The 25479-nt window shown below is 43.2% G+C and overlaps 1 protein-coding gene across 1 annotated transcript; it reads left to right on the top strand.

Annotated features, from left to right (window-relative positions):
- Positions 1 to 2828: 2828 nt before the first annotated feature.
- SEC62 (SEC62 homolog, preprotein translocation factor) lies at positions 2829 to 19237 on the top strand. Its single transcript, XM_040074100.1, has 8 exons — positions 2829 to 2921; positions 10685 to 10793; positions 11174 to 11279; positions 12292 to 12502; positions 14141 to 14233; positions 16232 to 16292; positions 16590 to 16709; positions 17257 to 19237. The coding sequence occupies exons 1-8, from the start codon at positions 2886 to 2888 to the stop codon at positions 17721 to 17723; spliced, it is 1203 nt and encodes a 400-aa protein (XP_039930034.1). The 5' UTR covers positions 2829 to 2885; the 3' UTR covers positions 17724 to 19237.
- Positions 19238 to 25479: the final 6242 nt, after the last annotated feature.

Here is a 25479-nt window from a genome sequence, read left to right as displayed (position 1 = left end):
GGGTCCTATCTCACAGACAAACAGAGGTGATGTCTATACTTAACGGTAGCTCATGATTTGTTTTTGTTCCATCAATGCATCCAGCTGGTTTTTGAGCCAAGCTTTCAGCATCCATACTGCTGTATTAGATCACACAGCTGGGGTAAAGAAGAGGGAAAAGAAGTTAATGAAATGCTTTTGGTTTGGCTTCAGTTGAAAGAGGAAACCACTCCACTTGTATGCAACATCCTTCTCAACAGTAATTCTGGATCTACAATAATCACAATAGCAGTTGGCCCCTCACGGGCTGTGTCTTCACTGCCTGGTTCTGCAATGCTCCTGTTTGCAGCCTGCCCCACGGCTGACAGACACTAACCTTAAACACAAGCTGTTTGAACCTTCACTTCCACTCCATGGCTTTCCTGGAATTCGGCCACTTGCTTCTCTCCTGCTCTGCCATTCTGCTGACTGAGAATAAACTTGTTCCATGTGCGACTCAGCCATGATCAGCTCTGTACTCCAGCACCTTACACATTCCCTTGGCCATTTTCCATCCCTCAGTCCTTCCTTAGAGATCTGCTTGAAGTGCTGGGTTTTCTCCCTGTGCTGCTCCATGCCCAGCTGTCCTGGGAAGGGCTCTGCAATTTAGTGTTTCACAAAGATGAATTAAAATTTCTTTAAGGAAAAACAAAAACAAATAAAAAAAGACATTAACCAGATACCCAAGGTGCTTTTCTGGCAGCAAATAGCTTGATGTACTGCAGATAACATATCATGCCAAAAAAAAACCCTGCAAAATGAAGAGCTGAGCATTAAAGGTGGGTTTGTGAAACAGCAATAGATTCAAAGAGATAGAGGGCATAGAGGAGTAAGACCTCAGACCTTGAAAGTGCCCAGAAGTAGAAGTGTGAGGGGTGATGACCCATCAGGAGGTGGTTGCACCCTTCAGCAGGAGGCCAGAGTGTATCTCCCATGGAGCAGGGAGAGTTTCACAGCTGCAGCTCAGCTTGTGCCTGTGCAGGGAGAACAGAGGGGTCAGAGCTGCACTGTGCCAAAGCCCTTACTGCAGCCATCGTGTATTATTAGCAATCTGTAAGTTACAGATGGCTGAAACTTCATCTGCAACAAAGCCTCCATGTCAGATGTGCTTTTATGTTACTGTAAGTCAAGCACATGAAATAACTGTTAAAATTACTGCCAACTTAAAGCATGTATTCTTTAATAAATGCAGTCTGCCTGCTTTTTACGAGGCATTGTTTTATTGTGGCCATAAAAACTTCAATTCCCTCTACCCAGAAGTTCATCTTTTGAATTACAGTTTTCTAGTTCACTCACTCTGCAGTCAGTCAGATTAATTTGTAACTTGTATAGATTTTCTGCCCAGCAACAGCAAAAGGAAAACATTCAACAGAAAAAGATGTCGTACCAGAAAGCACACAAAAGCTGTCACTGAAACTGAGGGGCAAATATGCTGTTGGAAGCGTTTTTAGGTTTTTAACTGCCCAATTTTCAATCTGAGAATTCCAAATCATAGGAACATTAAGGGGCAGCAAGATTTGAGAGGACTGGACAAGACGATGCAGCGCTGCACATACTTTTACAAAGTGCCAGGGTGGGGTTTGGAAACACAGAGCCAGAATAAATGATTATACGCTTTGCTAACTCCAGTGACCTCATAGCACGAGTATGTGGGACAACCTCTGGCAAATGGCCCTTCTGCTTTATATAGGTTGCTTTCTGAGTCTAATTCTGTAAGTATATGAGGTCTGAGAAATGAGTCTGTTTGAATAAGCTCCGGTTAACAAAGATGCTGCATTGAGCATCTTTAAGGCCTTATGTGCTATTTCAGTGCGTCAAAACTTAAACACAGACTTTTACAGCCAGAATTGGAGCAAGGTGAAGGGCCGGTCTAGGGATGAGAGGGGAGAGGGGCTTTCAGTGGTACCCTGTGACAGGACAAGGAGCAATGGCCATAAAGTAAAACACAAGGAGTTCCACCTCAACGCGAGGATTAATTTTTTCACATTGAGGGTGGCAGAGCCCTCGAACAGGCCGCCCAGGTAGTTTGTGGAGTCTCCCTCTGTAGAGACATTCCAAACTCACCTGGACACGTTCCTGGGTCACCCGCTCTGGGTGACCGTACCTTGTCAGGGGAACTAGACTGGATGATCTCCAGAGCTCCCTTCCGGCTCTAACAATCCTGTGATTCTGTGAAGAGAGGGCGGTGAGGGGAGATCGGTGAGGGGCTGAGGGCTGAGGGAGGTGGTGGGGGGCTGAGGCGGGATTAGCGCTGGGGGAGGCGCTGAGGCGGGATGAAGGCAATGAGGAACCAAGGCGGGATGAGGGGGACTGAGGGGCCGAGGCAGGGCGCTGCGAGGCCGTGATGGACCGAGGCGCTGAGGCGGGATGAGGCGTTCAGAGTCGGAGAGGGGACAGTGGGGAATTGAGACGGAGGGGTGAAGGACCGAGCTGGGTCGCTGAGGCGCTGAGGGACGGAGAAAGGACAATGAAGGACCAAGGCGGATCTCTGAGGTACTGAGGAACAGAGCTGGCACGGCGAGGGACCGAGGCAGGTCTCTGAGGTGCCGAGGGACGGAGAACGGACAATGAGGGACCGAGGCGGGTCTCTGAGGTGCTGAGGGACGGAGAACGGACAATGAGGGATCAAGGCGGCTCTCTGAGGTACTGAGGAACAGAGCTGGCACGGTGAGGGACCGAGGCAGGTCTCTGAGGCGCCGAAGGACGGACACGGTGACGGACGGAGGCGGGTCTCCGAGGCGCCGAGGGGCGGCGATGGGCGGAGGCGCTGCGGGCGCGCCCCCTCCCCGCCCCTCCGCCCGCTCCCGCCGCCTCTCGCGAGGCCGCCGCCCCCCGCGCGCGTCACCGGCGGAGCGGACGGGGACAACATGGCGGAGCGGCGGCGGCACAGGAAGCGCGTCCAGGTACCCGAGACTCCCCCTCCTCTCTGTCTCTCCCTCCCCGCCCGGTGGCTCCCCCTCTCCGGGCTTAGAGCGGCTTCCCCCGCGGCCTTCCCGCCCGACGCTGTTGCGAGGCTGCGGCTGCCGGCGGCCCACGGTGAGGGAGGAGAGCGCCCCAATCTCGGGGCACCGGGAGCCCCTCAGGCCGGGGCCGGAGCTCAGGCTGGCCGGTTCTCCTCCGAATTTTCTAGCAAATTGGTAAAAGCTGTGAAAACAGAGCGGGGGAGCTCAAGTAGGAGCGTTTCGGGGCTGACGGGCGGCCGGCGGGGGCCCCCCGGCACATCAGAGGCGCCCCCGCTTCATCCCCTTGGGCTCTGCGCCCTCAGAAGTTCTTCGTCTCTCCATGACCAAAATATGACGTTTGGAGCTATTCCCTGTTTTTAATCGCCGTGTTATATACTCAGAATCCCCCCCGTTATCGGTGTCGAACAATAGCTTAGTGCGGGTAGCACCAAAACACCCGGGAGCTGCACCTTCCACCCAGCGTGTCCGGCCCGCGGATCACAAGCAGAAGACGTGGGACAGATGGTAAAACCATCTTACAAACAAACGTGCCCCAACCAGGAAATGATGCGGGAAGGAAAGGAAATTTGTGTCTGGAAAACATAAACAAACAGGCACGCCTATAAATAGACCTAATCAGCTTTGAGATCGTGTTAAAATGTAGTGATAATTGTCTGGTGGCACTGAGAGGCAAACTGAGGGCTGCTTCAGTGTTTTCGCTTAACCTGGGAGCCTGGTATGTCGAAGTTTAATTTTTACAGGGAGTTTTACAGAGTTTTTAATGCATGTTTTGGGTGTGCTTACAGTATCAGTGACCATGACGCTCGTTACTGTTATGTGTTATCAACACTCAGCCTAAATAGTGTTTGTTTGGGGTTTATTGCTCTGCTGTAAGAGCAGATAACATTCACGGGAGAGATCACAGAGCCATCAACAATGCATGCTTCATATGTCACCCTTCTGCTTGACTGCCCTCTTTCTCATCTTTCCCTTTCCCAGCCCACTTTCCCTTCCCCTAGGAAGATGGAGATCTGCCTGTACCTGTAAAGGTTCCTTTTTTTTCCCCTTTAATTCAAATTAGCGAGGCAGGGGGAGAAATGCAAGGAGTAACTAATCAAAATCTTGTTGAACGAGCCCTATCCATCACAGCATTCAATGAATTACTGCAAAACATCACAGAATTATTCTCTTTTTAAGATTTTTATAGGTTGTCCCTTTCCAAGGATGACAACAGTTCAGTATAGCACCCGTCAAACCAAATTTAAACATAATTTAATGTTTGTATAACACCCAAGGCTGTGGTCTTGCAGGCAGTTAAGCACATACTTAATTCCCAGCCTGTTAGCAGTATTTCCCAGATTGTTAGTAATTAAATCGTTGTCTGGGTTTTAACACTTAAGGTCATGGCCTAAATTTGTGATATAATTATGCAAATAAATGTGTATCTTCATCAGTTCCTAGTGTGGGTCAGCAACAATAGGAAGACAAGACAGTGAACAAAGGATACTGGTGAATGCCCAAGGGGCATTAATTGGTCACTGAATAAAACAGCTCATACCTTTCTTGGTTGTTGGTTTTGGGTTTCATTTTTCTGAAGCTTTTTGAACTTTACTGGCGTATTTGCACTATGATTATCACGTTTTTAAGGCTCATGCTGCAAGTGTCTTCTTTTTGAATGAAGTGTGGGATTTTCATTCCTAGGTGCTTCAAGTGTTTTAGCAGTGTGGACTTAATTTAAGGTGATGTTGGCCCCCTAAAGAGATTATTTATCATACTGCACACAAGTCTAACATCTGAATACCCTGCTGCCATTAAACAGAGCTGTAGTTCTTGACAGGAGCAAGGTTCTTCTGGAAGAGGCTGATGTAATGGAGTTCAGCTAGAAAAACCATGGGCACACCAAACCTGGGTTTGGAATGAATTTTTGCGGATTTTATACCTGCCATCAAGATGAGAATCACGGTAGTTAGGTCAGATAGCTAAGCATGAAAAAAAGGCTCAAAAATAGCTCAAAGTTCTGTCTAGCCTGCTCCACGTTTCCCATTGGAAGCAGTCAGAGGAAGGACGTGTTTTATGGAATGCACTTCCATCAAAAGACACGTTGCCCAATGTGTGTTGCATAGCTTAGGCTCTTCCTCTGAAAGTTACAAAAGTTGCAAAAATTTTAACTTAAGTTCGAACAAAGATATTTCAGAGGTAAAATTCTCCAAGTGTCATTCCTGGTGGTAATTTAACTGTAATCAACACGGAGATTAATTCAGACGTGCAGTGGTGAAGGGAGGCTGGTCTGTAGGATGCAGATTGCTCACCCAGTGGCTCCCATGTGATTCTGATGTCTGAAATCAAGACTCCTTGCTGTGTTACTGACAGAAAAACAGCGTATGTTGTCTAATGGCTAGTTTAATCTTTATATTTTAGACAAAATGCATCTCAAAAGATGGGGGATGCCTTGAATGCCTGTTACTCCAGCAACCTGATCAAAGCTATTTCATGTCTTGGAGCTATATTTTTTTCCAATATGCGTCCTGAAATACTCAATTAACCACGAAATGCTCAGTGTTGTTTCCTCTGACAGGCGTTGGGCCGGGTAACACGTGGCACTGTGCTGGCACCTCTGCAGTGTGACTGTTAAACAGGCATTAAGTTTTCATTACCTTGGCTGCGTTCCACAAGCACAGTTTTAGTCTGCCCGTGTCAGGTTTTGGGCTGATCTTTGGGCTGGAATTAACAGCGCCTGCGTCGCACCTCGTTGCTGTGTCCTGCACTCCGGAAATGTTAATGCACGTAAATGCTGCTCCTGGAAAGAGAGAAAACAGCTCTTGGGCAGTTTGGGGGTCAATGTCTCCCTGCAAATTAATGGCTGAGGTGGCATCAGTGCCGTTAATGATAGGTACTTTCCTTGTTGACTTTTTTCCTTTGATTCAAGCTCTGAGATTCTCCTGATGAAGGACAACTACTAATCATTAACTGTTGTAGCCTACAGTTGTCGTGATTTGGGTTCTTCTGGGAGGAAAATGCAACAGCTGCATTGCTGCTCCTGTGCTGCGGTTTTCTGTGAATGACTCTGAAAGGGATCTGCAGAAAGGACAATGCAATGGCTTTCCAGTAACGTGTATTTTAGTCCAGCTTGCCCATTTGGCTTTATTTTCTTCATAAATTCTAGTAAAGATGAGCGAGGTGATAACAAAGGAGAATGATTAAATTACATCTTTGAAAGCTGAATGGTATCAGCTGGGAAAGGAGGAAGAAACAAAGATCAGGGGGGAAAAAAGCGTGGAAAAATGCAAATTAAAAGTAGCAGCCTGAGTTGTCATTAAAACAAAAATCAGTCTTTTGGAAATCTTGAGTTACGTTTTTGGAAGTGGGAAGGGAAAAAGTCAAAACAGCTGGCCTGGGGTGGGAAGGGGAGTGAAGCTGGTGTGTTTTGGCTTCAAAATACTGTACATTGCTCCTTGGATCTGTTTTAGAACTCTGTATGTTTACAGAGTTCTGTATGTTTGCTCAAAAAAATTAGGAATGGTTGAAAAGAAAGGGGGAAGAAAACAAATACTTATGTTTTCATAGAATATGTACTGGACTCAAAAACATCTGCTAATCTTTTTCTGTAAAGAAAAGTTAATATTTTGTGGCCAGCACATGGCCACGGTAATCCAGAAAAACTGGTTTCTCCACATGGCTCTGCCACAGTTTCTTTTAAGAGACCTGGGGCAGTCCTTGCACTGGTCATCAGTGCAGAAGTTGGGCAAGTTTATGTTTGTTAGCCACTGATGAAAACAAGGATGTCCTAAACACAAGTCCTGTCACCCTGGTGTGTTTGTTTCGCCCCTTCCCACTCCAGTCCTGCCAATTTGTGTGCTTTTTCTTTGTGTATGGCACCTTAGGCAAAGTACAACTATTTCAGCAGCACCCAGTCCCCTGCCACAGAACATCCACTCTGAGGTCCTGACAGTCACCAGGGAAGGGAAAAAGATACACCTGCAGTTCAGGCCAAGCTGTGATGCGCTCAACACTTTGAGAGAAGAGAGAAGAGAGGAGAAGAGAGAAGATAAGAGAGGAGAAGAGAGAAGAGAAGAGAAGAGAAGAGAAGAGAAGAGAAGAGAAGAGAAGAGACGAGAAGAGAAGAGAAGAGAAGAGAAGAGAAGAGAAGAGAAGAGAAGGAGAAGAGAATGAGAAGAGAAGGAGAAGAGAAGAGAGAGAAGAGAAGAGAAGAGAAGAGAAGAGAAGAGAAGAGAAGAGAAGAGAAGAGAAGAGAAGAGAAGAGAAGAGAAGAGAAGAGAAGAGAAGAGAAGAGAAGAGAAGAGAAGGCTAATGCAGTTGTAGTGTCTTTGTAATGAGGAGAGGTGGAATGGAACCTGGGCTGACACCATGTCATTTCTGACACAACTTGAAAAACAGGCACCACATGATAAATGTGCATAAATTTCTTCTTTTCCTTATCTGAAAACTGTATAAACTATTAGCCTTCAGCAGTCTGCTTTGGGGACTGGTGTTCTGGAAATCTAAGAGCAAAGAAATCAAGAGATACTCTTTTCATTGAAATAAAATTGTTTTGATGACCCCTTTGAAGGAGAGGAACATAAATCCTTGTAATGCATTTGGCTGCACATGGAATAACTTGTCTTGGTAGTGGCACTCATCGTTTACTCTCTTCTAATTTTTCAGAAACCCTGTTTATGTTACCAGGTTGTGGAAGGAAATTGTCCTGTCTTGGGTCATACCTGTCTTCTTACAACTGTGACACAAAGAAGGGATAAAATCAGTGCAGTTTTCAACCCAGAAATGTGCTCTGCCCTTCTGTCATCCGTTGAGTGCTCCAGGGGTAGGAAAACCTGACTAAGTCATGCCTGGGCAGAGCTGAGGGGGAGAAGGAAGCTCATGGACACACAGGTTTCAATGGCTCCGTTCAGATGTTGTTTGTGATGCGTTCAGGCCTCTCTGGTGCTGCAGTCCCAGCTTAGGGTTGAATTAACTGGGAACTACATCCATGCATTGAAGGCCAGAAGGGACTGTGCTATACTCTGGTTTGGGAAATAATGGTAAATTTGATTAGGACTTCACTGCAATGAGTCTGGAAGGTCCTGGGTTTGATTGTCTGTTTATGAATTCCTATAGTGCAGAATTGTGATTGAGAATTATTTTTAAAAATTTAAAATGTCTTTGCATTTCTAGCAAGTCACTAGGCTGAGCACTGCTGTTCCTGTCAGTAGGTGGAGTTCTTCTCTCTAGACAAGTAAGAAATTTGGTTTGATTTTATTTTTAATGGCCAGAGTTTGTAAGTTACCAGGGACTGTAAATATCTAAATTTTGCATGGTGTCTAGTGACAAAATGGATTACTTTTAAAACTTAACACAAAATTTGGTTGAACTGCAACTTTTAAAAGATGTACCCAGGGTAATAAATTTGCCATTACTTTGATTGATTTCATTTATTGATGGACTGTATTATTTTATGTCAGTCATCTATTTCATATTTTAGCAGAAGCTTGGCTCTGCAAATAAAGGGATGAAGATGGGTTGAAAAATGGGGATTAAATTGCAGGGGACACTTTCTCAGAACGAGCTCAGTTAAACTGTGGCAGTCTGTCTCATTGGGAAGCTTTCTTTGTTTGGGCTGTTATGAAACTATCCCTCATGGACAAAGCAATAGAGAGAAATGAGCAATAAAAAAATCTCCTGGTGCCAGCCCCAGCCTGTGTAGTGCATCACATGACCCAGCAGGGTCATAAATACTTTAGGAAGAAGGAGGAAAAACACCTTAGCAGAGGAATTAACACTGATGTGAATATCTGCACTTTCTCTGTCTGTTTTTCTGTCTGCCCTGTGAATTGTTCCAAATTTCATTTGCTGACAGGAATTACTAGGGCAGCAGTGTTTCACACACAGTTGCTGCCTGCAGTTCCGGTCTCCTGGTGCCCTATCCCATGTGGCAGTGGTGGGACACAGTCACTTGTTTTATTCCAGTGCATTGAAGCCCCTTTTGTTGCTGTTCAATTACTCTGGTTCCCGGTTTGGTGGTTTGGTTTGATTTACAGTTACTGTGATATCACTTCATGATACAACTCTACCATGTAAGAGGACCTGAAACCACAGAACTTAAATTTTGTGCATTCATGCACTGTCAGGGAATAGTTTTCTTATCTGATGTTCAATACAGATTTTTAAAATGTAAAAATTTTAAAAAAGGGTTGAACATGCAGAAGGAGGTAATATCCTTTTGAGCGCTGTTAGGATCATCTGGCCTAATCTGGGCATGTTTTTTGAAAGTACCTGGTGAGTGAGCATATTTCTGCTTTCATATGGAGGATTTATACTTTAAAAAAAGTTTCAGAACTAACGACTATGGAGTCTTTTCGCCATTAGGATACCTTGTGTCTGTATTATTGTCTCCAAAATTCTCCCCAGATAGGAAAAGCAACAATCTCCTCTAGAAGGACACTCATTAACCAGTTGGTTTTGAAAGTTAGCTGTTCAAACTGTTGAAAATTAACAACTCTGACCATCTAAAGCTTTTATTCTGGTGTAACCACATCTATTTGACCTTGCATTTCCATTTAACATGCTGCTTGTGATATTATGATTATACATCTTAAAAGCAGTAATGGAGATTGTATGTGTTTATTGACCTTTAGGAAAAGTAGGTCTTTAAATAGGCTTTGAAACTTTTATTCCTGTAAATGACCAATCTGAATTGTGGTTTATATAATCTATTTCTTCAGGCAATATGAGAGGAACAGGTACAGAAAAGGCACTGCAGTGTGGAAAGCTGTCCTGGTGTTTCTGTGTTACTGATCCACAGATAGCAGTGGGGATTGGAGAATTTAAACCTTATGGATTAAAACAACTTATGAAAAAGAATTTTGAGGAAGTTGGCATAAGTCAGTTTAAAATCCCAACCTATGTTTTTTTCCAGATACGTTTTTGTAAAGCAGGAACATTAGAAAGTTCTTCCATTCCCTGCTTGCAAATATTAGATCTTAATTTTACATAACTGAAAATGCCCATCTCCATCCTTCTGCCTTATACATCTCAGAATTCTGTTACCTTTCTGCAAGGTGGTAAAAGCACAGAATTTGTGAATGTGTGCAGACTTAAGGGCTCCCTTCTCGTAAAGCATTGGTTTTGATGTTTATATATCTTCCTGCTGCACTTTCATCCTGAATGTGCTTCTCTGTAGACTGGAAAAATCTCCTCAAGGGTACTCTAAAGTTCCATTCTGTAGTCGTGCAGTTGGCAAAGAAATTGTCTAACCAAATCTTTCAGCTTCTTTTCAACATGGTTTCCTCCTTCTCATGTGAAATCTGGGCTGCTCTGTGTTCTGTCAGAGTGCCTACATTGCTGTCTGTCATTTCATACACACTCATTCCTCACTCTGTTTTTCCTTTGTTTCCAGCTTCACAACTGTTTCCATCCCAGCTTTGTGCCTGAAGCAGCTTCCCCTGTGCTGCTTTCCTCTTAGGCCTTCCATTAGTTTACTCTTTCTACAGATCTGCTAAAGGAGTTTGTACTCCTTACCTCCAGTTCACCTAACGGATTTGCTGCTTTTTTGCTTCATGTAGACAAAAAGTTCTCAGGAAAAATGAGTCAACCTATTTTCACATCCTTTATATTTTATTTTTTATTTATATGTTGCCATGAAATAATGAAGACTTTGCAATATCTGATTTTTTAAGCCCAAATGGGTGATTTTTTTATGTGTTAATAATTTTTGACTTTTCCCGCTCTAGGAAGTTGGTGAGCCATTCAAGGAGGAGAAGGCTGTTGCTAAATATTTGCGCTTCAACTGTCCAACGAAATCCACCAACATGATGGGTCACCGAGTTGATTATTTTATTGGTGAGGGTTGCTTTCAACCAGAGAACTCAGGTTTCTTCTCACATTGCACTTGGAGGGTGGGACAGGCTGTTTTATTTTTATTAATAGTACTTTATCTAAGTCTTAACAGTTTGGTTTTGAAAAGTTATCTAGGTATTAGGAAGCCATAAGTTTAATCTCACTAGCCCGGAGTAAATGCAATAAACTTTTCACTCTGTGATTTAAAGGTGTGTGATGTCAAGAGGAATATATTTCAGAATAGTGACTAGTCTTACTTGAAAGATTGAAAGGATGTGGAACATCACCACAACGGACTGGGCATTGTGGTGCAAGGAACATAGACTAAATGTTAAAAACAACGTTCATTTTAATGCATTTTAAATTCAATTTTTTTCCTCTAGCTTCAAAAGCCGTGGATTGCCTCCTGGATTCTAAATGGGCCAAGGCAAAGAAAGGAGAGGAGGCTCTCTTTACAACCCGAGAGTCTGTAGTTGATTACTGCAACAGGTATGACCCAGGCTACTTCTTCAGTGCCATCAATGACTGGAGTTGTCCAGATGTCACAGTTATTTAGGAGCCAATGTAACTTGGGCTTTGTACATCCTAAAACTCCAGTGGTTGTATGCAGAAGTAATGATTGCATTTATATTGCTGTGTTTGAGGGTGGAAATGATGTAGTTTCTTTATTTTTGTTCCCAAAACTCTCTCAGGTTTCACTTCACTGCTTAGGGCAGCAAAGTGAGCCGAAGGAGTTTCCTGAATTTTGACAATATTTGAAGTTAGTAGGGTCAGAGCTGTCAAATCTGTCTGTCCCTGCTGTGTGAGGAGCAGGATTCTGTACTGCCCTTCCTGTTGGGAATTCAGCTGTGCTCCTTTCAAGGATGTTTCTACTTGGTTATGACCTTAGGAATACCAAATACAACATCCTTGGAGCCCTGCTGGCCCTATATTTATATCTTTATATCTCCATACGTAAATAGATAATATATGCACTTGAAATAAGGTCTGTTTGTAGCTGACAGGAAGGGAATATTTGGCATAGGTAGCACACTTTCAACAGAGGAGTTCTGTTTATCGTGCATCACTTACCAGTGATCTTGGTGAGCTGCATGTCCACTTCCTTATTTTTGCTATGAACTACGTTGGCATGAACTTGAAAATAAATATTGCAGGAATTGCATTAATGGGAAAGATAATTAAATGGATCTGGTGGCTTGCTGTATCCTACATCTTGTGTGTTCATTTATATCTGCAAAATGCCACCACAGAAAAGTACAGTTTTTACCCAGTTTTGAACAGATGAACCAAAAAAAGCAAAGCAACAGGGAAGACATGGGATAAATAGGTCTGGTGTGTGTAGTTGTAAATAGAGCAGATGATGGTGACCTTGCCTTTCAGTCCTGCTGGTCATGGTTATGTTAGAGAGAGTATCTAGAATGGTGTCTAATAACATAATTGAGTAGAAATGTTCTTACAGCTGCACTTAAATGACTCATTGAATTTTTTTGTTTGTTTTAAGACTCCTGAAAAAACAGTTCTTTCATCGAGCATTGAAAGTGATGAAAATGAAACCTGACAAGGATACAAAGAAAGAAAAGGAAAAAGGAAAGGCTGAGAGTGGGAAAGAAGAGGAAAAAAAGAGCAAGAAGGAAAGTGGCAAAGATGAAAAAACTAAGAAGGAGAAAGAAAAGGAAAAGAAAAAGGATGGTGAAAAAGATGAGTGTAAGAAGGTAAGTACTGTGTGTAAGAGAAGAGACTAACCTGTAACAAATACATCAACAGACTGTTAAGATTGCACCAGCTCAAAAGTTGGTTATTCTACAATATGCTTTGCTTTTCTTTCCTGTTTTCGTCCCTAAAATATGCTGCTTTTTTGTTACCTTTTGAATTGGTCTTATTTTGGTCTAGATCGACAAAGAGGCTTCAGTTGGCCTTTGTGTACCTTGTAATCTTCTGATGTGGGCTGAGTTAATGAAAAGCTGTTTCTCTGCAGTGGCAGCAGGCCAGGGGGGCTGTGTACATCACTTACCGTCAATGACACTTGTGCATGTGACCAAACATCCAAACCAGTGCTGCAGCACTGGAACAAACAGTCTTGCAGTGTTTGGTAGCAGGAATGTCTGGAATGTCACATTTGGCATGTGGGGCCTGTGACTGGCTGTGGAACTGCCTGCATCCTGCTTCCTTGCACTTGAGCTTCCAGGTTTAAACTACTGCTGCTGTACGGCTTTTATTGTGGTTGGGGTTTGTTTTCACTCCTGATAGGTTTTATTACTTATTTATTATTAGAAGAACAGAATTTCTAAATTGTTGGGAAACTGCCAGAGAAACTTGATGAGTGAATATGGAGTTTCTTCTACACACAGTGGTCTGCATCAGTGAGAGTTAAAAGGCTAGTAGTCCAAAGTTATTCTCATTCAGACATTCCTAAGTGAAATAATGGCACATCTAGTGAGAGTTACAGTCTGTCTACAAAGTTTTGGGTGTCAGAAGAAACCTAAATGGCAAATAAAAGAATGAAAGAATTATGAGCAGAACAATCCCACTGCAGTCCCAGCCCAGTGTAAGTCTACCCAGCCCCTGAGGTACTGCAAAATGCTGATTATGAAAGAACTCCAGTCCACTGTCATCAGGGGAGGGACATTATTAAATGTATGTTTTTAATTTTTGAACTAATCATTATTTATTGAACAGATATTTAGTGGATTATATAAACACAGGACCAAAATCACAAAGTTAATTTCTCACAACAAAGTAAGCAAAGAAAAGCAAACAGGAAGGAGACAGATCCAAAAAGAGATTGAGGAGGACAAAGAATAAATGGGCAGAAACGGATTCTGCTAGGATGTCTATTTGGTAAATATGGCACTAAAATAACAAATAATTCTTACAAAGTCAGTGATGATGAAGTGTTGTTCCCTGTTCTTGATCTCTGTGCAGATTTCCTGTTCATATCAGCCCAGCTCTGCTAGGCATTTGATGACACAGTGTAATCCTGAAGTCATAGTCTAGTCCTTAGACACTAAAAGTGAGATTTCTCTTTACTCACAATTTGCCTTAATTTTTTGAGGTACCCAGTTGGTAATAAATAAGAACAGGAGGGAATAAAGTATCTTTACTTTAAATAAAACAAACAATTGTGAACATGATCCTTAGTCTGTGAAAAATTGTCAGATTAAATATATTAACGGATACTATAAATGAAATAAAAATATATAGTAAAAATAATGTACAGTGTTAAATATAGAAATTAAAGCATTCAATTTTTGTAAATTTTATATATAATTATTTGTATATGTATTCTAAAATATAATAATTTTTATATATAATACATTAGTTATAGATAAAATATTTATGTTTGTCCTCAGGATGACACCCCAGGAACACCCAAGAAAAAGGAAACTAAGAGGAAATTTAAGCTTGAGCCACATGAAGACCAAGTTTTCTTGGATGGAAATGAGGTAAGATTTATAGGTACTTTTCAAATTTGGGTGTCACCATGCTATTGTCAGACAATAGCTTAATTTACTGGATTTCTGCAAGCTCCTTCTTGACATGTTGAAGGAAAAGTTCATGGCAATGTGATGGCTGATCTTGAAACCAGATTTTCAGATGTTTCAAGGAGGTTAATGACAGGTAAATAACAGTACGACAGTAATGACAGTGACTTTAAAAAACTCGCAAAGAAAACTTCCTTACCCTTAGCTGAGGTGTTGGTGGCCATGAGGGGAAATGTTTTCAGGGGCTGGTGGAGCTGACCCTGCCTGGGACAGGAGGGTGGGACAGAGACTCCTGAGACTCCTTCAGCCCAACTTATCCCACAGCCACTGCCATGCCAAAATTGTTCTAAGCCAAAGAAGCCCTCTAGGACACGATGCAAAAAATACCTGCCTGGCTTTGTGATCTGAGCAGACAGGTGACCCTTTAGTATTCCTGAATGCTCATCCTGGCTTTACCGCTGAAATTGTGGCCTTAAATACTTCTGTGTGCTTTGCTGTTTTGGAAGACAAAAGAATTTAATTATTTAGCAGCTCTGTAATGTACAGAGTCACATTTGTGCACTTACCCACATTTGGATAAGTGGTAAGTTTTATTCTGCTGTGTTGATGGTGTGTGTGGAATCTCCTCCAGGATTCTTGTGTTCCTTTGGTTATAAAACATACATAGCAGCAAATTCTGGAAATAAATCACTTGAGCAGAAAATGTGTTTCCCCTTTGGTATCTTGATTTTACCTTTCCCAGTTCTTCTGCACTTGCTTTGCTCTGTTTCATCCCATCTCATGTGGAATCACACCCAGCTCTGATCCTCCCTGTCCTCTTTACATGAAGTGCCCATTCCAAATGAAGCTGCAGCACAGGATCTGCAATATCACCGCTTGTCTTAACATCAGTTACTTCTCTATTTATTAATGAGCTGACACTTTTTAACAACTATAATTCACAAGAGCTTTTTTTAAGTAGTAGCTAATTTAGATGCAATTATTGTGTATTTGCATTAGAGCTGGGTTTTTCCCTTTCTTTCATTATTTTACACTTACAAACACTGGATATCACACACTTACTGCCCAGTCACCATCTTCAGCTTGCTTGGGCTCACAGAACAGCTGACTGGCAGCAGCTGCATCTGAATACAGCTACCTTTGGGGTGAGGGTTTTGGTTTCTAGTTTGTTTCCCAACACTTTGGCACCCTGTGAGAAGCAGAATGTTAAATATTTATTGCATCACATGGAATGCCCTTCTGTTAGTTGGCATTGACACATCTGCAGTGAGGGTTGCTGGTTTCTAGTAACCAGCAGCTTTTCACAGTTAGAAGCTCACATTCAAACTGTTCAGTTTGCTAAGAAAAACCACAGATTTTTCTAGTTCAGAAAATCCTGCACTTTACCAAGAAGTTTTTCCTTTATGGCTGAGCAGCTCAGATTCAAATGGATCCACAGTTCCCACACAAACATTTGGCTCTGGGAGTTGCAACTGCAGATGTGGAGATAACAGTGCTGAGGGTACAGAGCCACTGATCTGAGCCCAGCACAGGGCCTGCAGTGAGCGTTCCAGCTGCGTCCTTGGTTCCAGGTGTTCAGTCTGGCTGTTCGCTCTTCAAAGCTCACAGGACTTTTTGTTTCTATATAGTGGGCTTGAGAATCTTTTTATTTTCTTGCTGAACAACATTAACAACGTCAATGAATAAAGTAAGATACCACCAAACCTTGATTCAGTGATATTTCAGAATCTTTCATTTTCCCATCAGTTCTGCTGTCCGATTGTTTTCCTCAGGATTACATCAACTGTCTGTTACCCTTCCTAGGAATCTGGACCCCTTGCCCTGCCCAGGTGCTGACCAGAAGGCTTTTTGTTCAGCACCAAGCATTGCAGCCTGGCAGTGAGTGTTGGGGTGAGGGAACATAGAAGATGTTTATGAGAGAGCTTGTTCTGAGTGTAAACCACGCTGTTTCTTTTGTAGGTTTATGTGTGGATCTATGACCCCGTTCACTTTAAAACTTTTGCCATGGGACTTGTACTTGGTAAGTCAGAGTAGTCACAAGTTGTTTATTTCTGTTGCCTTAAGCTAACCAGTGGGCAAATGTGGGTTTTGTAAAAATACGAAATACGTTATGAGTGATACATTCCTGACCCTAGAACTTGTATTTGTGTAGAATAAAACAAATCAGCTAATTTTATTTTTTTTAATCTAAAATAGTATCGATGTTAACTAAATCTAAGGCTCTGCTTTGAACGAGCAGTAAGCCTGGAACCTCTGTACATGCACCAGGAAAAACTAACGCTGCTTCTCGTGCCTGTGTCCTGCCCTCCCTGCTCAGTGATTGCCGTTATAGCCGCCACCCTGTTCCCGCTGTGGCCAGCCGAGATGCGCGTCGGTGTTTATTACCTCAGCGTGGGCGCCGGCTGCTTTGTCGCCAGTATTCTGCTCCTTGCCGTCGGTGAGTGTGGGCGGGCGGGCTCTGAGAGGCCGGAGGCGCAGCCCGGCTCTCCGGCGCTCGGAGCTGGGCGCTGCCGCTCTCGGGACGTCCTTCAGCCGGGCAGCTCCTGTGTGTGCTTCCCTGCGGCCAGCGGGTGTCACAGTTGTGCCACGGGAAGAGAGCGAGCTCAGGCTCCTGTCACCTGTTGGTGTTTGCTGTGTAGTGCAGATTCGTTTACTGCCTCTGCTTAAACAAAAAAGTGCAGAACAAAGCCAGAACTGCAGACAGAGATGTATTAAGAGGCGAGAATGGTGTCACCAGGATGTTAAAGCTTTCTGTGGTTGAGGGGTTAGGAGGTTAATCAGAGATAAGATCCATGTTTAGTGGGGTGTAGGAGACATGGTAAGAACAAAGTACTCCACAGAGCTACTGCAGAATGAGGGGTTTGCCCCCATCATCCCCCAATCCCTGGCTGGGGCTGGGCATTAGCAGTGAACATCTCTTACACTGTGGTTGTACACTGTGCATGTCTGTAACAAAATCCAAACCTTGCCTTGTTTTCACACAGCTCGCTGCATCCTTTTCCTTATCATCTGGCTCATCACTGGAGGAAGGCATCACTTCTGGTTCCTGCCAAACCTTACAGCAGACGTGGGATTCATTGACTCCTTCAGGCCCCTGTACACACACGAATACAAAGGACCAAAAGCAGACTTAAAGAAAGAGGAAAAAGCAGAATCCAAAAAGCAGCAAAAATACGACAGCGAGGAGAAATCAGATAGTGAGAAGAAGGAAGAGGAGGATGGAAAAACAGAAGCCACGAGGAACTCGGGAACAGACGGCTCAGGAGGAGAGCGACATTCAGACACTGACAGTGACAGGCGTGAAGATGACAGGTCCCAGCACAGTAGTGGCAATGGAAACGACTTTGAAATGATCACAAAAGAGGAACTGGAACAGCAAACAGATGAAGGGGATTGTGAGGAGGAAGAGGAGGAAGATACCGAAAGTGGGCCTTCACATGGAAAATCATAACTCACTGTGGTTTGGGACTAAGTATGTGCAAATGGCTGGATTTTCTTTGTTGGCTGATCACCAAAACATAGACCATACAGTAGCATCTTCGTTTGCTGAAATATCCGTGTTACCAAACAGTTTTATATCTAGTTCCTTCATTTTTTTTTAACCATTAACTTGATTACTCGGTACTATGTTAATCATTAATATCCATTTACAGAAGTTTTATCAATTTGACAAGTTTTTTTATTGATTGATAGGTTGCCCAGATTGTCCTCAAACATACTGAAAAATGTCATTTTCTGGTACTTGCATAACCGGTCAATTAGTTTAGCTTCTCAAACTTGCTTTTGTAAACCAGGTAAAAGTTGAATGACCAAATCTCAGATTATTCCTAGTTATCTGATAGTTAGGTAAAGCCCTTCTTAGCCCACAGCCTTCTTGATATTTTTCTTGATTTTGTTTTCAAAAGATTGTGAGAATTTTCCTGAGAAAACTAGTTTTAGCAGAAGTGTTTTGCTGACAGTAGAGGAGCTGGTAGTGCTGAATTTGCCTGCAGTGTTCTCTGTTTCTCCAGCCTGTGTGCCAGCAACTGAGGAAATCCAAGCTGGTTTTGTACATCCAGTGCAGAGAGAGATGTCATCTCCAGCAGGTGAAGGAAGCAGCATGGTTTGGAAATGATGGCTGTTTTCTTTCTCCTGTTCCATCATAATTAAAAAAAAAAAAGTATTCTGTACATAATTTACAAATAAAGCAAACCATTTACTTTAACTGCTACTTATTATTTAGAGATTTGATCCAGCATTCAGTTTGTATTATTGAAGCCATGTTGTGGTGTATCTATCAGAGAAAGGCAAGTGGAGAGGACCTCACGGAGTATTTGTGTATGATTGGTAGCTGTTCCACAGAAGCTTTAGTTTTGTGCCAACATTCCATGTATTTGAGTAAATTGATCTTTATTAAATGAAAGCAAACACCAGAGCTGTATGGATGCCTTAATGTTAAACCTCTCTGTACTCTGGAACTGGAGCAGTTTTAAGCTGAAGAGGCAGGAGAGTGTTGGTGTGCTCCCAGAGCTGGGTGGCTCAGAGCTGCTGTGAAATTAATGTCTTGTTTGTAAATCCCTCGGAGGAGCCGTGCCGTGTCTGCCGTGCGTCCCTTCTGCCACCTCTGGAGGATGGACTGCAGGTCTTGGAAACATGGAAGAAGTTACAACTCAGCCTCTTTCCTCTCAAGGACTTTGTAGATTTGATTGTCTTCCCAGCCCACTCAGAAAAGATGAGGGTAAGAGAATTTTTTTTCCTATCCTAAATTGCTTCCCATCCTTCCAGCGACAGCATTTTGGATGAAGAAACCAATTTTTCAGATTGTGCAAATATATACATCATCATGGGTGCATTGAGAAACAATTCATGGATATAGTGTATTTGCTTCTTAAATCCTGCATAGTTACTCCATAAGGAAACAGATAAATTGGATCACTTTTTTATTAATATAGCAAAAAGAAAAAATTAAAGGACCCATTAACTAAACAGATTGACTCCTGGCCACTTGTGTGTTATCACTGATTAACAGAGCTAACAAAGTCCTGTTGTACCTGAGTGGGGTGTGCCCAGTGTGAGGGGGAGAGCAGAGCCTGCATTGGGGCATCACAGGGCAGCCAAGCCCTGGACTGGGTTTTAAGGAGTTCATGCAGTGGTTTTCAGTTATTTCAAGTACATTGCCTCCTCCAAGTGAAATAACATCTTCAGGGCCATGCTGAGCAAATCAGGTGGGAATGGTCAAATCGGGACTCTAATGTGTCCATCTGCTCCTGTTCAGGGGCTGTGTGCCAGGTGCCAGCGCTGCCCACCTGGGGAGAGGAGTCTGGGTCACAGTTAACCATCAGACACTTGTGCTGTCACCTGGACAGAGCTCCAGGGCCCTGCAGCCTGGAAATCGAATTGGCATTAACTCCTCACTTGATCTGCTGTGAACATCTTTGATCTCTGAGGTGGGGTAAGAAAGATCTGGTCAGTGGTTAAGGAAAGAACTTCATGACTCAGTACTGTAAGGTTGTTTTCCTAGAAATATTTCCCAAATACTTCTGAAGCGTTTTGGAATAATGATGAAAGAAGTGGTTACAACATGCCAGTAATAGTAAAATTATGAGTGGACTTCAGGTATCATGGCAAACACTTCCAGGCTAAAGAGGATATCACAAAAGAACTTGGCCACCTTTAGATTTTTGTATCAGGCGTTTCAAAGTTCTTCTTAATTATTTTGATTTTTAACTTTGAGAGTCTAGGGTGACCTCATGAGAACAAATATACATATATTTAGTGAAAAATTATTCAAATAAGTACACTACTAAAATGTCCTTCCTGCAATAAAATTTTATAGTGGTTTACTATATTCCTCCCAGTATAATTTTCTGGGTTTTTTTCTTTGCAATAAGATATGATTACTCCTATATAGTCTTTTAAATTAAACAATTACTGGTAAAAGAGAAATGAGTATTAATGCAGATGGGTTTTAGCAGAGATGTTACACCCAAGTGTGCTCTGCTCTGGTAGAGATACAGTAACCTTGGCTCACCTGCTGGGTTCTGAGATCCTTAAACAGGCAATTAAGCGACAAGTAAATTAACAACTAGCAATTAAGAAACAAGTAAAAATTATTATTTGATGAACTTGCTTATTTCTCTACCTGTAGAAAAGTTACAGTAGTGGGGGGATGATAAGCAATTTTCAAACAGTAAAGTTTGTTCAGAGCAGCAGATCAGGGCAAGCATTTGTGTTTCCCTAGTGTGTACCATGCAGCAGATTTTTCTGGTGTTTTATATAAAAATAGGTGAGAGAGAGAGAGAGAGATGGTTCATTTAAGCCTTTTTCTGTTTGCAGTAACAGTGACTGAAGGTCACTGAGCATGGTGCTGCAGGAAGGAGGACAGATAAAACTGGGGAATGTCTCCGTTCACTCTCGTTACGCTTCCCCAGGACTCAGGAGGGGTGGCAGAAGCATCTGCCCCATGTAAACACTACACGTAGACAATGTAAACATGACTGTGGAAATGGAAAACACCTGCCAGGCTTAGCTTTTATGTCCCTTCTGCAACGCCCGGCAGTTCTCACTGAGCACTGAGCCCTCAGAGCCTTGCCAGGTTCTCTGCAGCTCCTCTGAGGATGTAATTCTTTCCTAACAGGTCACAGGGACAGCAAAGCAATGTTCCAGCCTCACAGCTGGCACCAAAAGCCCTGGGCAACAGAGAAACATCCTCTTCCAGCTGCAGGTGATCGACTGGCAGTCTGGAAGTCCTGCCAGAGTCCCTCCTGGACCTGTTGGCAGAATCAGTTCGAGTTTACAGAACAATCCCATTTCCTCTCCTGTGCCCTGCCCTGTGCCTCAGGCAGCTGCTGAGCTGGGCACCCCTTGCAGTGTCCATGCCAAAATTTCTATATCCCATTCCAAACATAAGCAAATGGTAAAATAAAAAACACCCGGAAAAAATACCACTGTGGAAAATGTAAATCTCAGAAGGTGCATCCCTGTTTTCCTCCCTTCACCTTCACTGGGTGCCCCAGAGCCTAAATGAGCTCTTGGTTCCAGTGGGCCCGACTGTAGATGACAGAGCCCAGCTGCTTGTAACAGGGGCTGGTCCTTCCCCTCCCTCTTGTCCCCAAAATTTGCCTTATCCTGACTTAGATCAAATTTTTCAATAGGAAAGTTCTATATTCTGTATGGATTATTTCCTTGAGTTCTAGGAAGCTTGTGTTTGCCTAATTTATAATGGAGTCTAAACTCTTCAAGGAGTTGTACTGGGATAAATTCAGAGCAGATCCACAAATTTGAGCCACCATAAAACCAGAGCAGGAGACAGATCCTGGAGATAATTTCCTGCTCACATGCAGTGGTCACAAAGGAGATGCCCAGTGTCCTCACACTGCTCCTTGTACCCTTTGCCAGCTATTCCCCTCCCAGCTGCTGTGGGAAGGGAGGGCTGTAAGTATCCCTTACCCCTTGGCTGACATTTCATCCTGCTACTTCTCATACATCTTTAAACCAAACTTTGAATCTCGCATGTTTGAACACCATTCTTTGTTACACTCTTTGTACACGAAAGTCTGCATCAAACATTTCCCGAGATCCAAAGTGGCTGAGATGCAGCTTCTCAGTGGTTTTCACGCAAGGCTTAGCACAGACAATAGTGCTGGACTCACCTTTCCTTTAGAATGAGGCAGCTCTTGTTAGGAATTACAGTCTCTGCTGGGAACGAGTCTCCACCTACTCACCAGCACTGCTGTGGTAGATGTGTTGACTTTTAAATACAGCAGAGACAGATCAATTCTCTTTAGCAAAGGAGTAGGTGACATTTAACCCTGCTGAGCCAGGCTGACCCCCAGCCCATTCCAGGACGTCCTCAGGCTGCTGAGGTATTATGTCCAATGAGAAGGACTCACTGACTTGATTCTCTCTAGAGAATCAGAATCAAACAGGAGATTTTTAGCTGTTTTATTACTGTCAGGATAAGCTGACATTTGCAGAACACTCAAATGCAGGGCCTGGGACACTGGTTTCTAACAAACTTCATCAAGTCCAAGGTACTTAACTGTTGAGCGTCATTTATTACTGATTCTGACCAAATCCTCCCCAGGGGGCGAGGGCAGAGCGGTGTGAGGTGGTCCAAGGCACTGTGCCCTTCTCGCTCAGAGCACAAGGAGAAGGGTGAAACAATCCTGTCAGTGTAAGTGAACTGAGACTGAAGCAGCTGCTGAATGTTCTCAATAGACTTCCTGGTAATGGCTGGTACAATTTCATTAGGGCCTCTCATTTTATTTAATAAAGCATTGGATTATTTTATTTGTAATTCAGCAACAGGTGCAGGAAAACAAAAGGCACATTTCCTGATAATGTCTACAAAGAGTCCATTACTGCCTGGCTGACACAGAGGCATTCACTTTGCTATGTGTATTTTTATTTTTTTTGGTATGTGAAAATAATGATCACAGAAAAAAAGAATTATTTTGTGATAAAATACTTCTGAGAGAGGGATTACTTTAGAGTTAGTAATAGCACTGTGCAAACGGTTTCAGTGCAAGTTGAAGTAAAGAGGGAACAGTACTGGGTAAACTCTGATTCTGCCTTAGATAAAGATCAAAGATTTTCTGCAGGTGGTAACAACCATTAATCCTCATCATGTTCAACAGAAGGCAAACACAGAAAAGGCTCAGCTTGTGATCCCTGGAAGTCCCCTGGAGCCTGGATCTAGCGAGGGGTGGAGGTGCTTAGGAGAGAGACGCTGGCAGTTTATCTTTGCTAATCAATAAAAACAGAGCAGAGCCCCAGGTGACTCTCACTGGCCTTCACAGTAAATTCTTATTTCTGACATGTGACTGTTTAACCACTAATTAGGCTGTTTGTAGGGAGCCAGAAGACAGAGTTTTAAATTCTTCACACTGAGGGTGAGGTTGAAATTACATTTCCCCTCTTTTTAGCTTCCTTTTAAACGAAAGTGTCACAACAGAATGTGTTTAAAAATGAAATCTACCAAGAAGTAGTAATATACTAAAAGGTTCCAAAAGATTTCTAGCTCTGCTTTGGTGTTTGTGAGCAACACAAAGAGAGTCTGATCACACCCTCCACTCCACTTTGGCTTCAGTCTTAATTTTAGTTTTGTGTTACAGTGACAAGTAAATCACAAACTGGGTTTTTTTTAATTACTGGTTTGTGTAACGCAGTTTTTAGAGCTTTGCTTGTGCCACATTTTTTCCAGTTCCTTGAAAAGCCATTTGTGTCAAAGACAAGATAAAAACCCAGCAACACTGCAGTGACATCGTGAGCAGCAGGAAAGGTTGCAGCTTGTGCAGTGGCAGCACACAGCAGGGACACAAACCAAGGAAACACCACTCCTGAAAATCCAGCAAGGCTGACACCAGCTCTCCACTGCATTTTCTGGATTGTCTCTGAATAAGTGGAATTAGAATTCTATAGAAAAAAAAGCCTTCAAAATAAAATTACCATGGAAATGTGTTTCTTGTTCCTCAACAAGAACTTCCTAAGAACAAACTTTAAGAAGAGCACCTCAAGTCATTGAAATGAAGGCCCACCACATACTGTGCTTTTAAAAGGTTTATTTGAAAAATAAAACATCTTGCAAATGTGACATCAGTCAAGCATTTTCTTCTTTAAAATAAAGTTAGTTAAATATACAGTTGGTTAAATAGTTTACTGGTTACATATTCTATTAGTTAAATACGCTATTAAAATATAAAATCTTCATAAACTCTGTGTCTCTGAACCATGCAGCCTTTCAGGACTAGCAGCCCCACAGCCACTGGCCATTGTGAAACTCGGGTTGCTAATCCCGTGCTGACAAGGGACAAACCCTAACAGGGCATTAAACAGGCTCAGCTGGGCTACACCCCGTTAAAGGCACAGCCAGGGAAAAGGGGAAGGTGCAGGCAAGGCTGTCAGACTGGCACTCACCCCACAGACAAATGTGATCCAGAGAACATTCCGTGGGACATTCCATGGGAATATTCCAGTGGCCCACGCCCCCGGCTGTGGGGCCATCCTCCTCCAGAGCAAGTCACCCCCAGCCCCTCACTGGGAGTGGAAATGTTCATAATCATTAGTGCAGGAGTTCACAGCGTGCAACTTTCCCCACCCGTGACACCAAAATGCAAGAAGATGCATTTATCTCCCTGCCTTTGCCCTCGTGGTGTCCAAGATGCCAACATAAATTGCTTGAAACACACGGAGGTGAGGTTTAAATTTACTCCTCTGCCCAACACAATAAAGGGACACCAGGTGGCAAAGCACAGCACATCTGACACAGGAAGAGCAGGGGGAAAGTAAAGACTCAACTGCACAGGAAGCACAGCCCACGCTCCCTGTAAAGGAGTTGTGTTCATTACCTGCACCTGCCCCTGTCCGAAGGAAACCTCCTGCCCCAGTTCAGGCAGCAGCAGCATCCAGGACTCTGCTGGTCCCTGCTGCTCTTCCTCGGTGATTTCAGAGGCTGCAGGGGCCCCTGGGGCTGCAGTGCTGAGCTCCAGCACAGCAGGGAGGGGAGAGCCCAACACCTGTTCAGTGAGGAACAATTTGTTCAGCTAGTGCTTCTTTCAGAAAATTATCAAGTTAGATTTGAAATTAGAAGTGGTCTTGTTTCTTGTTCCTTTCCCCTAAAATCCTACTCTTTCCATTAAGCTGAACAACGGAACCCAAAATATGAGCAGCCAGCAGCAGGAAGCAGCCCTGAAGAAAGAAGGAAGCCTCTATGCAAATATCTTGAACAGACAACACAGAACCACTGCATGAGCTTTTAAACACAAACAGCTTTTATAAGAGATTCTCTGTGTTATTTCATGTACCCCTCTCCTCGAGGAGGAGTCTCCTGTCTTGTTTTTACACACAGCTGCCTCCATGCAAATATAAACTAATTCCTTAAATGCTTCTATTGCTGCTCATGGACATAAATGCAGCCTCTTTAACCAAGCAGGATGGGCTCAAGGTATTATTTAGCACAGGGCTCTTGTCAATTACCTGCAAGTTTTCCTGTGAAGGAAGAGGCAGCCTTTATCCAACACGAAGTGAGCAGCTCCTGACTCAGTGAGGACCTGTCAGCACCAAGCCCTGCATTTGATTTCCAGGATATCCCATTTTGTACCATCATTTCTCTGGGATGGAAAATGAGATACAGCACTCAGGAGCAGAAAACAAGAGTAATCAGCAAGTTAAAAGCAAACTTTCAAACAAGCACAAGGTGGTGGAGGGAAAGAGAAGCTGAGAAGGAG

This window comes from Hirundo rustica, chromosome 10 (genome assembly GCF_015227805.2).
Source record: "Hirundo rustica isolate bHirRus1 chromosome 10, bHirRus1.pri.v3, whole genome shotgun sequence".
Taxonomy (NCBI): Eukaryota; Metazoa; Chordata; class Aves; order Passeriformes; family Hirundinidae; genus Hirundo; species Hirundo rustica.
Note: the sequence above shows the minus strand (reverse complement) of the source record. Positions and strands in the feature narration are given on the sequence as shown.